The 15,556-nt window shown below is 35.4% G+C and overlaps 1 protein-coding gene across 6 annotated transcripts in view; it reads right to left on the bottom strand.

Moving 5' to 3' along the window:
• Positions 1–15,556, bottom strand: part of Spef2 (sperm flagellar 2) — a 159,723-nt gene that overhangs the window by 82,565 nt on the left and 61,602 nt on the right. For all 6 annotated transcript variants that reach the window (XR_261209.2, XM_005386196.2, XM_013515000.1 and 3 more), the window contains exons 10-15: positions 13,499–13,718; positions 12,552–12,703; positions 10,659–10,734; positions 8,849–8,916; positions 6,302–6,405; positions 3,026–3,282 (exon numbers count right to left, since the gene is read on the bottom strand). Coding sequence is in view for 5 of the 6 variants with exons in the window: in XM_005386196.2 (XP_005386253.1) it covers positions 3,026–3,282; positions 6,302–6,405; positions 8,849–8,916; positions 10,659–10,734; positions 12,552–12,703; positions 13,499–13,718 (877 nt within the window). In the remaining variant the exon portion in view is untranslated. The remainder of the gene's footprint in view (positions 1–3,025; positions 3,283–6,301; positions 6,406–8,848; positions 8,917–10,658; positions 10,735–12,551; positions 12,704–13,498; positions 13,719–15,556) is intronic.

The raw sequence follows: 15,556 nt of genomic DNA, 5'->3' as shown, positions 1-15,556 counted from the left end.
AATGTACAAAGTTGTATTCACTGATTCCCTAGTTCTGAACTCAGCTAAGCTCTTTCATATATATCTCATTTTTCTAGAATAAACAAAGAGAAAAAGTGAAAAAAATCACCGTGATTGCACTTTCTCTTTTTTCAGCTATAAACTTATCGCTAGTTGTTTGCATTCACATCCTCCACCTCCTCAACGACCTTGTGCATCTCAACCTGCTGCAATCCATCCTCCCTTCCCCGACTCCAGTGAAACAGCTCACTGTAGTCACTCAAAGTGCTAGTCACTGGGCTCCAGTCCTTATCTTACATGATTTCTCTGTAGCATGTACTATATAGGCAGAATTTATCATACAATTCTTAAAGTGTTTACACATATGATGTTATTTAATAGTCACAGAAAAACATGTAATATAGGACTGAAATTCTAGAATTTGCCTCAAACTGTAGTTTACAAGGTAGTGAAGAGGTTTGATTCCAGTTAATTTGACACCAAATGTTAGACTTCTTTTTCATATTTTTTATATTCTTAATTCAAATATATATGCTCAAGTAAAGAATGCACACATGAATGTACAGCTTGATGAATTCATAAACTGAAGAATCAGAAAACAGGTAAAGAAACATTATCAGCCCCAGAAGCCCCCTCATGTCCCTTTGCTGTCGCCCTTAATCATGAACAGTACACATCCAGACCCAAGTGCACAGCGTTGGTACCTCTCACCATATTATACTCACTGCTGATTCTTCTCAGGCTGAGCCAAGACTAGAGGCACTGGATAATCAGCCAAGGAAGCTGCCTGTTCTGACAGCCATTCTCCTACATGGCTGTCCTCCTTGGACTTCCTAGTCTCCTGCCTGCTGGTTCTGAGTTTAAACCATTTCCCTTGCTCCAATCCTGGCTGCACTGATGCTCAGCCTTTGCAGCTCACCTGGACGTGTCCCCCTGTTTTATTAAGGCTTCTACTAAACATTGCAGAATAGCAGGGTGCACCTAACCCTAGATACTGGACATCAACACAGTGTGTCCCGGGCTCCTAATGCCTGGGAGTGAGAAGGAACATTGCTCTGAGACACTGCTCTCCATGGCTTTTCCCGTACCCATCTGCTGCTTCTACACATGCTTCCTTTTCTTTCCCCATGAAATTCTGATGTCTTAGGTGTCATCATGGGCCATTTATTCACGCATAATTCCTAGATGATTCTCCTCACCATAAAATCCTTAACTTTAGTATGTACTTTCTCCTGATATCTGGAACCATTTACAGAATTATTTTTTGAAAACCTTAAGCAAATCTTCTGAGGTACTTGTAAGGTCATAATAAGCTTTCAGCAACCTTCTCACTTAAATAGCTGTGAGCACACTTTAAAGAGCAACTTGTCATTTCCACTTTTAAGTCCCGCTAAGTGGCCATGGATGGCAGTGCTCTTGGCCAGTCCTCAGCTACGCTATGAACAAGAATGGGAAATTAGATGAATAAGCAGAATCATCACTAACACCAACATGACTCTTACTCCCTTTTCCAGAGAGAAATAACTTCTCTTTAATATGATGGATAACATCTAGCTTAAACATGCAGGCTCAACAGCTGAAGTAATAGCTAAAGATCCTAATATTTTATTTAAGCAAACATTGAAAACAAGATTTCCAATTACACAAATTCAAAATGAGAATGGTGTGTCCTTGGATAAGTCAAGTACTCATGTTTTAAATCTCAATCTATAAATAAAAAGCACTGGACTATATGATCCCTTAGGTCTCTTCTAGCTTTGAATATTGTATTAATAGTAACAGCTGTAAAATAAGAATGATAAATGCTATTATTAAAGGATAGAGATTTTTAAAAAACTGAAAGACTCTCAAGCAAATGTAAAATGTGCGTATGTCAAACATACCATTTAACACCTCAATTAATGAGAGAACTGGTAACATGTTACAACAAATCCAAATGAGAATTTGCATAATAGACACATTTACAGGTAATCAGCAATGTTGCAAATGATATTAATAGATGAAAAATTGATTATTTTCCATAGACTACTGTAATATTTGAAATAATCTATTTTCTACAGCATGGAAATTGTCTGAATTGGACAAAAATTCATTTTGTATCTCTATGGACAAGAATCATTTTGATTATTAGCAATGCCCTATAATTTATGGGTTATAGAACAGACAAGCCAAACTCAATAAAAGGCATAGACCCCAATAAAATTGGATACCTCCAGGTGTCTAGTAGAAAATACCTAGTTTTCTTTTGAGGGGATATTCAGTAATATTCTGTTCATTTCAAAGTCTTCTACATTTTTTCCTGATATATTTACTGTAGGATTATTATTACATGCCAGATACAATCCTTTAGTATTTAACTCTAATTTCATTTAATACATATAACAATTAAATGAGCTGTTCTATCATATATGGTCTGAAACTAAGGTTTAAAACAATGAAGGCAGCATAGCTACTTGGCAGGTTGAAATGGGAAGATCACTTGAGCCCAAGAGTTTGAGTCTAGCCTGAGGCAAGAAGGTGAGACCTTGTCTAAAAAATTTCCAAGCTCAAATACAACCATAAGTAGAAAAGCTAGGGTTCAAGAGTATGTAATTTTATTAGTAAATATTTACTTTGCAAGGTAAAGTAACATTTTCATTCTAAAGAGAGAAAAGTTAAATAAACCATAAATTTTTGCAAAAATACTCAATTCCATTATATGAGGACTTTGGCCCAATGATATGTGCTCCTAAGTTAATACACAGTCCAAAAAAGGATGTTACTACACCCTTGCATAGATGTGGTTTATGACCATCACTGGGGTGACTCACCAACAACCGCCAGACAGCCACGAAGACCTATTCCATTCATCAAGTCTCAGAGGGACCTCTATGCCAGGGGAGCTACCAGTTTGAAGCAATAGGCAAATGTGTTCTGCTACATAACTCTTTGAAAGGCTGAAATAGAGTCTTTGTTACAACCGTAGATGGAAATATTCATTGATTCAGCTGAAGCAAAAGAAGTTTTGATGTATAAAAGGGCTTACCTATGATATCATTCATGCGACTCAGCAAGAAAGTATCTGCCATATCTAGTAATATGACAAAATCAAATGCAGAAGAGGGAAGAGGGACTTCTTTTGTAGCTGTAGGATCCACAGCCAATGTGGATACTTGTGTCTTCTTTGCCTCCGTTTCTATGAGGTTTCTATTGCAGCCAGTAAGAGCTTCCTCCAGAAGCTGTGCTTGATTTAAAGTCATTGGAAAACCATCAAGGATCCAGCCTTGATTCGCAGGTATCTCACTAAAGTGACACAGTATAATCATTAACAGTTTGATAGGCAGAAGTATTGTATGAACAATAATACAATGAATCTTGCCTTTATCTTTCTTTCAACAATAACCTCTGGCTGCACAGATTTCATTACAGTAAGGATCAGGTTTACTAATGTGCTATAATCACTCCCTTGCTCACAATCCTTCTGTGGGCCTTCTAAATCTATTCCAGATCTGGATTTAGAAGGCCCACAGAAGGATTCTGAGCAAAGTTAACTAGCCACAACTTTTTTCTTCATAACTTCTTATTTCTCATAAATGCAACTGTTTACTTCAAAGAAACTGATCTTTTCTCTGTTATGTAAGCACAAATTACATTTTCTAGCTTGTGTTCTTAGGCTTTTCCCCCTTTGTGCCTCAGTTTCCTTATCTAAATTATGCAGTAACATAACACAGCTCAGGGTGCCTGTGAGGGTGAACTGAAATTACATTTTCCATAATCCCACCGCAGACTTAGCATACATGAGATACTCGGATTGTCTGCCTGGGGAGCTCTTTCTACTCACCCACTCCTGCATGGAGTCACAATAGCCTGAACTCCTCTGATTTCTCTCCCCAGCAAAGTGAAATATTCCCCATTTACAAACATTCTAGTCAGGCTTTAAAAAAAAATCTTAATTAGGTTATGAGTTGTCAAAGGATATGGGTTGTTTCTTGGATTTCTCCACTCAGAACAATGTCTTTTTTATAGAACATGGATATTCCAAGAATTATTACTTTAGTTTACAATTGGAAAACAATGTGAAAGGAGCATAAACTTCAACTTTATTCTTAAAAACCTTTAAATTATGCAAAAGAGAAGTTTGACCTTTGAATCAAAGGTACAATTTTTATTCTGTTAGAACTCATATTAAACAACTGAGTCCTCATTCCAACAATTTCTAAATCTGCTATGGGGTCTACATAAGGTCCTACTGAGAGTGTGGCAGGGAGGAAGGGGAAAAACTGAAGCTCAGAGAGATTTCATTTCTTGTTCAATGTCATAAAGGTACAAAAGTTCTCAAATTCAGCGACCCTTCCACAGCATCAAACTTCTCTCAGGCCACTGTATCCTCTTCCCCCATAAAGTGGTCAAAAGAGGAAAAGACTGCAGTGTGCTTTTTTTGTGTGTGTGTGTGATCACTGGTTATTTATTTATGCTTGTATTTATCAACAAACTCAGCTCTACACAAAGAATTCAAGGGCATAATTTACATTTTAAGTGACAGAATAACAAATAAAATAATAGACCAGACCTATAATTTTAAACAGACCAAGTCCAAGAAAAAGAAAAATACAAATATGTAGACATATTTGCAATGTTTAAATTTCAAACTTGGTTTCATGAAGTACTTGTTATTATTTGAGACATAAGTCTTTACTGCTATGCTGGGTATACATATTGGGCTTACTTCATGTAAAATGTTAACATGATAATTTAAAACTTTATAGTTATTAATATTTATTGCAAGAGAAATATGGATTTGAGCATTTAAAAGAAACAAATAACCAATATGTATGCTTTCTCATTTCTATAGATAAAATCAGAGGAATGATGTAGGCTAAGATAACTTTCAAACAAGTCTTCAGTAACATCTCCAGAGCGGGGTAAAGCATTTTCATAGTTTGGCCTAAGATGAAGAGAATTTCTTTTAGTTCCCTGCCAGGCGTGGGTTCTCCACAGCCTCAGATGTCACTTCAAAGAGAGAGAGAGATTAGAGACATGCAGAGAGAGAGGTGTCAGAGCTACACTACTCACTAGTAATAGGATGGGGAACTGGGTGTTGGGGAGTTAGCATACTTGGACCTTGGCTCTGGTTATACCACCAGTCAGGTTCCTAGCTGGAATACCATATGTCCCTCTGCTCACTGGATTAGTTCAGAGGATTTCAAACTAGTGAAATTCCTTTGGAAGTGCCTTCAGGACAGTGGAGATGGCGGTGGTGACAGGATAATAGAGTTCTGATGGGGGCTGTAGATCCTCCAGCTTCACTGAAACCAAAGTGAAGATCTGCTTCATGTTTAATGCTTTTCATGCCTATTTTTCCCGTAAGCAAAGAATTCCATGGCTGAAACACGCCTATGTCAGTTCTAAGGACTGTTACAACTATTAGAATGAATTTCCTTCCAGCTCTGGGGACAGCAACCCCGTGGTGCAGTTTTTAGATATGTCACAGCTGAGAAGCAACTTAAATATTAAATGTACTCTTTAAGGAAAATACTAAGGAGGAGCCAATTCCAGAACCATAGTAAAAATTCTCTATAATCTGCTTTCTCATCTATCCTGATGGTTCCCAAATCCCATAGATAACTTACACTATTTCCTCACCCACTGTGAGCTCTTCAGCTTTCACAGGAGCCCTCTTAACTCTTTTATTCTCTTACTTGGCATCACTTATTTACTATATGGATCCACTAAGCTGTTACGGCTGCTTTTAATTTCTCCCTTTTTGGTTTTAACAAGAAAGGCTGAAAGATGTTTCTTCTTTTGAAAAGAGGACAGAGAAGTTACAAAAGACAGGTTAGTTTAATTTTTTTCTTTATTGCCTGTCACATATCATCTCTATGGTATACGTGTAAGTCACTTCCTGCCTATGTACCCATTGCCTTCCTGTCCCAGCACTGCTCACCCTTCAGCTCCCTGGTCCCAGCTCATGACTTCTCTTCCTGAAACACAGTATGAGAAATTACAGTGGCCTCTGAATATTCACTTCATATCTCTTTCTCTCCATCGTTTGTCCCTTAGCTTTTACCATTATCCAATCTCCTTACATTTCCCAAAAGTAATTGAACCTGTCCTATATTCACACCTGGATGAGAAGAGTCATAAGTGGAAACTGGGAGAAAGTGAAATACTGACTCTCAAATCTACTTACTTGTATCTATCTTTACTATATGTTAAACATTACCAGATATTAATAACAAGTTTTATATTTCTATATTGTTCTTGATATACTTCTGTGTGATGGAGAATATGTTAAATAGATAGAAGAAAATGCAATACATACTTAATAGCATTTACTATGATGTTAACTAACAGTGTGTCTGGAATGCTCTTTCCTTTCTTCAGCAATTGTTGTGCTTTTCCACCAAGCTGAGCACGTACTGTGAGCTGTGGAAAGAAACAGTGACTAGCAAAATCCAACTAATTTAAAAGTCAGATTTTAAATGTTTAGAGGGGGAAAAACAGTTAAATAATCTTGCTCTCTGGTGAAGACACAGAACATTTAGCATAATTCTTGAGGCATGTTAGATTTTTAGATGATCTTTCTAGGTTTCCTCCTTCACCAACATCTTGTTCTTTAATTTTCAGTAGCTCTAGCATCCAAAACTTCATCCTCTGATAACTTCAATCAAAAAGATTACACTTTCTGCATGAGTTCCAGCCACTCATGCCATGAGGACTGTGTCATGCCTTCCGGAGAAAACTGCAATCCCAAATCCCTCATCTCATTAAATTATCTTTTTTCCATGGTCAAATTCCAGATGTTTTCTGCCTGAGTTTTACTGGTTGCTTTTTTATTGCTTTTCCTTTTTTCTGTTTTAATTTGGCTGGCAAATCATTAGCTTTTATATTTCATACAGGATTTATCATTTATTATTCATAGGAGGGTGAAGAGAATGCAGTGTTCTCAAAATCATTTAAACAGGGACTTCCCTGGAGTCTGTTCTTAATTCAGCCACTAGAGTGAGTATTTACATCACATGATGTCATATGTCCAATGAAAACCCTTTAAAAGCTCCCCCTTCTCTGTCAGACACCATAATAATGGTAATAATGGTAATAAGGCCCTGACTGACTTGATTCTTCTGCCTTCTTCTTCAGCTCTCTGTACTTGTCTGTTTCTGCTTTCTGACCCGACTGGTTGGCTTCATGGCTATCATCCAGGATTCACATACTGATGCTTCCTGAAATGCGCCCCTAGGTCCAATCGGGTAATTCTCATGTCTCTTTCAATTTCCCCGAAACTCACTTTCTCAAGGAGGTCTGTGCCTTATTTAATACAATGACCATCTTTCTTGTCCCTCCCCACGGCCTGTATTCCCAATATCTGTTTTTCTTTTTTGCTTTTTCTTTCCTCCTGGCACTTATTACCACCTAATATGTCAAATAATTCAGTTGTGGTTTATTGTCGGCTTCCTTCTAAAAGAATATGAGCTCAATATGACCAGGGACGGGAGTTTTGTCCTTACTGTTCACTGATGTGTCCTAATAATTAAAATGGTCATAGATAAAAGTATGCCCTTTGAGATGAATTGAATATGGAGTGTAGGGCATTTGTAATTCAATAAACATAAGTACAAAAATAAACTCAGCCTTTCTGCTAATTCATATTTCAAATGCACAGAGTAAAATTGTTTAAAAACCCTTTATAACTTTTTCTAAATTTATTTTCCTCCCTATCAGTCACTACATTTATACTTTGGTGAATAGCCTTCTAAATTCTTATCTTTAATCAGATTTGAAATTTAAAATGTTACAAAGTTGTTTTCTATGATTAAATACATAATAATAATAATAATAATTAATAAACTATAAAAAGTAAAGTAAATGAAACCTCACTTGATTAATCAGGTCATTTCATTTGATTATAAATAATGCTTCCATATACGGTAAGGTAATACTACTTTTTGAAATATTAGTTTCCATTAGAAGCAAGATTGATTGAATTATTCAAAATACTTGTACAGACTAACAAAAAGTTTTATAGTGTCACCAACAACTCAGAATACACTCTGAAAAAGTCCCTTAATGCTAAAGAGTGTATGAAAGGAAGTTAGTCATAAATCAATAAAGAGAAACACAAAATTAAATTTTAAAAATTTAAATTTACATGTATAATTTTTATCTGGTGAGAGTGAATAACTTTTCAAGTTTCATGGATTTGGGTCTTTTCTTTCCTTATTTTGGTAAGATTGGCCAAGGGTTTGCTTATGTTGTTTAATCTTTCAAAGAACCAACTCACTGATTTGTTTATTCTTTATATTGTGTTTTTGAATCTCAATTTCATTAATATCTGCTCTGACCTTTATAATTTCCTTCTTTGTACTAGCTTTGTTTGGCTTATTCTTGTTTTTCTAGGACCTTGAGCTGCATAATTACGTTATTTGAGTTCACTTTGATTTTCTGAAATAACCTTTACTGTTATAAACTTCCCTTTTAAGACTGCATTCATTGCATCTCATAGGTTCCAGTATGTCATACTGGCATTATCTTTTAATTGTAGAAGCTAATTTCTTCTTTAATTTCATCTGTGACCCATTAATTACTCAAGAGGTTATTATTTAATTTTCATGTGTTTGCATAGTTTCTGCAGTGTCTTTTGTCATTGAGTTTTAGTATCACTGTACTATGTATGATATATGTGGTATAAGAAGTATTAAGAATATAAAGGATGCCAAATAAACTCAAAGTAGGTAGCATTTTATTATCAAATCTAATTTAAAACCAAAAGGAACATTATTATTGCACTCCATTTGATGCTATACCAAAAAGCCACAAATTATGACACTTTTTAATATAGTAGTAGCCAAAATAAGAGTGTAATACTTACTTTAGAGAAATTATCAGTACCACTTGGTTTGATTTCTCCAACTTTTGGTTTTCTATTAGTATTTGCACCTAGTAATAAGAAAAGTAGTAAACACAAGCTTCAACTAATTACATCTAATGTCCCTGTCAGATTTGATTGTTTATGGCTTTGGACATACAGGTGACGAGGTTGAGCTATGTTAGAGACCTGCAGGAATAGCTACCCCCAAGACACATCATTTAAGATCCTAGACTCTGTGTGGCTTGATGTTTTCCATTTTTTCTTTTCTAGTCTAAGCTCATAATATTATTAGAAATGCTTTCAAACAGTGTGAATTCTCCTTTCAGACAACAAAGCTTTCAAAAAACATTAAATGATTGACTCCACTTTTATTTTCTTGGATTTTCAAGTTTTAGATAGACATAATGTTTAAAAGTAGGGAACTCTAGAAATTCCGGGGTAGTTAAATGGAAAAGTAAGTTTCAGAGTTTGTTTATAATAATTGAACTTATGAAAATATGTCACAAAATACTTCCAACAGTTTTTTAAACCAATTAATTTATTTCTTAAGAAATAACATAATTGGTGACAGAGTGCTTGCCTGGCATGTGCTAGGCCCTTGATTTAACCCCTGGTGCCACACAAAAAAATGAAAGAAAGAAAGAAAGAAAGAGAGATACAGACAGAGAGACAGAGATAGAGACAAAGAAGGAAGGAAGGAAGGAGCGAAGGAAGAAAGGAAGGAGGGAAGGAAGGAAGGGGAAGGAGGGAGGAAGGAAATATAAGGAGTAAGAGATTGATAATGTCTTTTGTTTTCTTTTCTGCAGCACTACAGGTTGAACCCTGGGCTTTCTCACTGAGCTACATTTCACTTCTTGACTTATTTTTAAATTTTGAGACTAAAATCTCACTAAATCCTTAAACTGCCAAGGCTGAGCTCAAGTTTGTGCTCCTCTTCCCAAGCTTCCACAAGTGCTGGAATTGCAGGCAGGCACCACCACACCCAGTTTTGCTCAGTGTCTTTGCAAAAATGAGGAAAAAATTCTCTACCCATTGTGGGATACTTTCATGCATATTGGCATTATCTTTTAACTGTAGAAACTGTCTGCACTTTTGTTCCCTTTGGTGACAGTGATAATGATGTCTACACAGGAGGTTCTGAGCTTTACACTAGAATATGAGGAAACTAATGTGGCAAAGCCTTTGCTAGCTCAAATAGCAAAGATGTTTAATAATAAAAATTATTTCCATTAAAAGAATTTTCATTAAAACAGTTCTACAAAGTATCTAAAGGATGAAAGTCGAGATCCCAAGAGAGAGAACTTTTTGTTAGGTTTGGGAAGCTTGGTTCTATTGGTCTTATTTAAAGTTGAGAATAGCCTTATGGAAAGGCATCACCGTCCTTGTGAGCTGAGAGGCCAGACCCTGCAGTGTCCCTTGGTGCAGTATGATGTGACAGCACGTGGAGAGCCCAGGAGTACCCACACACAGACATGCCAGGAGGAGGAGAAACAATAAGGCACCAGAAAGAGTGGAAAACCAGTGAGGGTAAGGATGATATCTCCTGCTGGTTTTCATAACAACAGCAAAAGTGAGCAACTATTTGACAGAGGAGAATGAAAAGATTTCTGTTATAACTTTCATCTTCATCCTTGGTTGTAAATGGGTTGCCTTTTATTTTCTGTCAAGTGACCACATAGACAGCTATCTGCTCTTGCTCTTGTTTTATTCCATGAAGGCATGACTATGATCACATACATGTGCCCTTAGTGCTCACCTGTATGTCTCTGAAATGTAAACGATGGATGATTCTTTTTAATATCTTACTTACTAGGTGTAGTTTCACCTTCTGTTTCTGGTAATGGTTCACCTGAAACTGGAGAAACTGAAGATACGCTGTGTGGGTCCTTTAGAGAGAAAACACATACACACACATACAAACACACACGGAGTTTTAATATTGTCATATTTGCATTACCTTTCTGTTTTACTCCTATACAAAAAGTTCTAGAATAAACATACTATTGGAACTATTTTGATGATATTAATGTTATTAAATGGCATTAGATATTAATTATATTAAAGGGAATTGACATTTCAGTCCTAAGTGATGGCTTTCAGAAACAAAATTTGATGGTTACTGTACTTAGAGAAATACACAATAACCCGTGGAATAAGGTCTTCTGATAGCTTTTATGTTTTTTTTTTTTTTTTTTTTTGCAAAATATAGCAACTGCTATTTTAATAAAATATAATGGAACCTGAGAAAAATGTAATGTTCATGGAAAATAATCTTAAAAAGAATAATTCTAAGGGACTCAGTCATTATCATAAGATTTTTTTTTAAAACATACTATCCATTACCCTATTGATTAGTATCAGAAGAGCACCAGAACATGGAAGAAGAGATAGTCTCCCTACCATGAAGAAAAGTTCTCCTAGTTATTTTATTTTTGGCTAAATGGTATTTATTTTGCAGTCCATACACATGATCTAGATTAGATTATCTGCTAATTTATTCAATTGTAAAGACCGATAAGGTAATGGAAAGTGAATTGAATTTATAATCTAGAACTTAAAAACAGAGGAGACACCCACACGTTTTATGACCCTGATTGGTTTTCTCATGAAACCAATTCATGTTTAGGCTCTTTATCCTTTCTGTAAAATAAGGAGACTAGACTATCAATTATTCCCAAAGTGGGGCCACAGTCTTCTATCCCCCTCTCCAAGCCCCCCAAAATCTTCATGAAATAATGAGATACAATGCAGATAAGAATGTGATACAGGCAAATTATGGGAATACGATACAGATAAACCACACAGAGAAAGACCCTCCCTTCCCCCACTGAGATCTACCTATATATATTATGGGTTGGTTGTGGGCAAAATTCATACAGTCTGGCTTTTTATAGGGTTCCTAGAAGACTTTACCTGGCTCCTACTCAAGTAGCCTAGCACTGTGAATCTGCAGACCAAGCCAGGTGACCTCTGTACCCTTGCAACCTTCCCCACTGGATAATCTAATACCTGCCTTGACCATAGGCAGGGCCAGCACTGGTCTCAGTGATGTGCTGGAGACTGTGATGTTGTTAACTGTCAGGTGATGTTCAGTGAGATCTCAGGGAGTTACATATTTGTGTACATATGTGGTACTGAGGATTGAACACAGGGCCTTCTCACTGAACCTTAAATCCACAGTGCTTCTTATTTTATTTTGTTTAATTTAATTTAATTTTATTTTATTATTTTGAGACAGTCTTACTCAGTTGCAAGTCACCCAAGTTGGGCTCTAACTTGTGGTCTTGCCTCAGACTCCTGAAGTGCTTGGATAACAGGCATGTACCACTGCCCAGGAGTGTTAGTGACTTCTTGAGTTCCCCTCAAACACCTTTATGCTACCCTCCCAACCCTTACAATTCAGTCACTCCATTCAGCCCCACTCACCAGCCAGTGGCTCCTTCTGCCAGATGACTACTAGTCACAAAGTGAGCTCATCACTGTGGAGTATCCATGCAGGAAAAGCAGTGTGTGGGGCGTGGACAGTTTTCTTTCTTGTTATGGAAATACCGACATAATATCCTTGATTTCTACCCTTGGCCCACAGAAACCTAAAATATTTATGCTTTATATCTTTACTGAAAAGAACTCTGGTCTAGAAGATCTTTTGGATTCCACTCTCTCATATAACAGGTACAAAGCAGAAATTTAAACTTACACTCACCTGGGTTTCTTTACTGTCCAGCTGCAGATCTAATGGCACCTCTCCACCTTCTTTCTGAACTGGTGGGTCTCCACTGATTTTTTCATTGTCATGAAATGCTTGGATAGCTTCTTGGACAAGAGTGTCAATACAAAGTACCTGAATAGGAAACTCTAAAGTAAAAAAGATAATTTTATGAATAGCTTCTAACCTGGAAAGTTGACATCACTTCCTTGTGTTCTGGCTTCGCCCTGTAGCACTATCTTCAGAACCGCTAGAACTATCTTTTGGATTAAGCTGCATTTTAAAGATTGTGGTAAAATTCATATAGCATAAAGATAAGCACTTGAATGGCAGCTCAGTGGCTTTTACACATCCAAGATACGGCGTAACTACCACAAGTGCCTTGTTCCAGACACTTTTCATCACCCCCTAAAGGAAATACACACTCATTAAACTGTCACGCCTTATTCCCCTAATAATTCCTGTTGCAACTAGGAAGTTGATTTCTATCTTTTTGCATTTGGTTTCTGTCCGTTTCTGGATATTTCATATCAATAGAATCATTCATTAAGTGACCTTGTGTATCTGGCATCTTTTGCTTAGCATAATATCGTCATTGTTGAGATTATTTATGCTGGCCTATATCAAAATCTAACTCATTTTTAGGACCAAATAATTCTGGACTGGACAATAAGTTACATGATTGTACTATTAGAAAGGATTTTTTTGTTTTGTTTTGTTTTGCCAGTACCAGGAATCGAACTCACGACCTCACACTTGCCAGGCAGGCGCTGTGCCTCTGAGCTAAATCTCCAGTCCACTATTAGAAAGTTTTGATGGCAGAGATTTCTCAATCAGTAGAGCCTTTGTATGCTTTCTATAGACATAAATATTTCCAGCTACAGTCAGTACAAATATAATCCAATAAGGAAGAAGTAAAAGAGGAAAAAGAAAAGGAATTTTGCCTCTTTGTAGAGCCTTTAGAGTGACAGTTTTCCCACTAAGTGTTTTCCCCAACAAGCATCCTTTAATAGCAAATGAAGGCAGTTCAGGTTCTTTTGTCTCAACTTCAGGAGGAAGAGGTTTTTCAGTGAGTCTGTGAAGTGCATGGCCCAATATGGAATTGTTGGAGGGTGGTAAGTTATCCACCATTTCTTCGGGTACAGCCCACTCTCCAACCATGTTCTGCAAAAATAATAATTAAATAAACAAAAGTATTCTTAAAAGTGAAATTTAAACATGAAAGAACTTTAAATATTCAACATAAATTCAAATAATAGCAAATAAAATCTCATTTATACTTTATACCAAAGTAATAACATAAATTATACTTTGATATTAGAGAGTAGAAAAATAAACTTCTCACATAAAAATAGAAAAAAAAGTTTAGTTTCTAGAAGTAGATAGTTTGAGTTAAGGTCATATTTTAATCTAGGTAGGGCATTAAGACAATTAAAATTAATACTATTGTCAGTAAACAGAAAACACAGTATGTAGTAGTTTATACCTTATCTTATGCAAGTACTGAGCTTTTTAAAAAATATTTTAAAGGGTGAAAAGGTAATTTTCAAGCCTAATAGACTGTTCGCAAACCTACCAGGTTTGACTCCAATTTTCTTCAGATTATTTGCTAAACTGATGAAACAATTAGAGGAAGTGTCAAAACAAAACAAAGAAAACAAAGCGAAACAAATACAGATCACTTTCTCTGACCCTCATGTACTAAAACTACAAAAGATGAAAAATGTATTTAAAATTTAAAAGTATTACTTTAAATAATTCTTAAAGAAGAAATTAAAACTGTAAGTCTGAAAAGAACATTAGAGCAACAGATTTTTTTAAAAAAATGGGATGCATCAAATTAGTCTGGAAACTGCATAGCTCTTTAGCCAAAAATGTTTTGATCTAGAAATCAAAGTGTAAAAAGCAAAAACAGGAACCAAAAACTAAGCATCATTACTGGAGATAAATGTAATTTAAGAAAATTAAAAGAAATTAAGGAAGGAAAATGTAAAAATGTAAAGATTAGAGCAACCTCTATATTTTATTGATAAATGCCTAGAACTTTACCACGTAACCCATGATAAAGAATGTGCTACTAGTTTAGTATCAAAGTGAAGAATCATAAGCATCAGTGTTGTAACATAAGAGGAAAGAAAGTAGCAAGAGATTTTTAAGGATACTCACAAATTGTTAAGAAAATGTTATGTATGATTAATTAAAATTATTTTAAATGGAACATCTAAAAAGATAAAAGCCAGGAAAGAAATGAAAAAATTGCTAGAAAACTATGTCTAGGAAACTTGAAGACAGTAATGATTTACAGTAATATTTCATTTCTTAATTAAATAAATTTAAATTTTGTTCTAGGTCTTCTAGAATATGTAAGGAAAATAGAAAGCTCTCAGTGAATTTAGTGAGGCTACTATTACTCTCACACAAAAAATTTACCCAAGATAACTGACAAAAAAGCAGCCAAAAAAGCCCTTGTTAGCCAAACTCAGTTGGAAATATTTTGCAAAAGTCATACATCTGCTTTTAAAAATCAACATTATATTCTTTTGCTATGTTGTAAAATGTTGTCTGTCTGTTAATGTTTTCCTCCTTTTATTTTTAAAATAAAATAATAAAATCAACATTATATTAATACATAGCAAACCAATAAAATACTAGTTAGCATTGATCATGCATTTACTATGTATCATGTATAATTATTCTCAGAAATTATTGCAAATGATTCTCATACAACTCATTAATAAACATTATTACTATCTTCTTGAGTCTATAAGAGAAAAACTTATAAAGGTCATCATAAATGGTCACACCAGAACCTAAGGTGTAATACAGGCAGCCAGATTCCAAAGCCTGTGTTCATAATCTATAATCTATATTGACTTTGTTTCACCATAACTGAATGAGAGTAATTTCATGAATACAAGGAAGATTAAATATCAGAAAAGCTGTTATTGTATAACATTAATATGTAAATTTTAGAAAATGCATGATAATTTTTACAAGAAACA

Source organism: Chinchilla lanigera, unplaced genomic scaffold (genome assembly GCF_000276665.1).
Source record: "Chinchilla lanigera isolate Chin_1 unplaced genomic scaffold, ChiLan1.0 scaffold00025, whole genome shotgun sequence".
In the NCBI taxonomy this organism is placed as follows: domain Eukaryota; kingdom Metazoa; phylum Chordata; class Mammalia; order Rodentia; family Chinchillidae; genus Chinchilla; species Chinchilla lanigera.
Note: the sequence above shows the minus strand (reverse complement) of the source record. Positions and strands in the feature narration are given on the sequence as shown.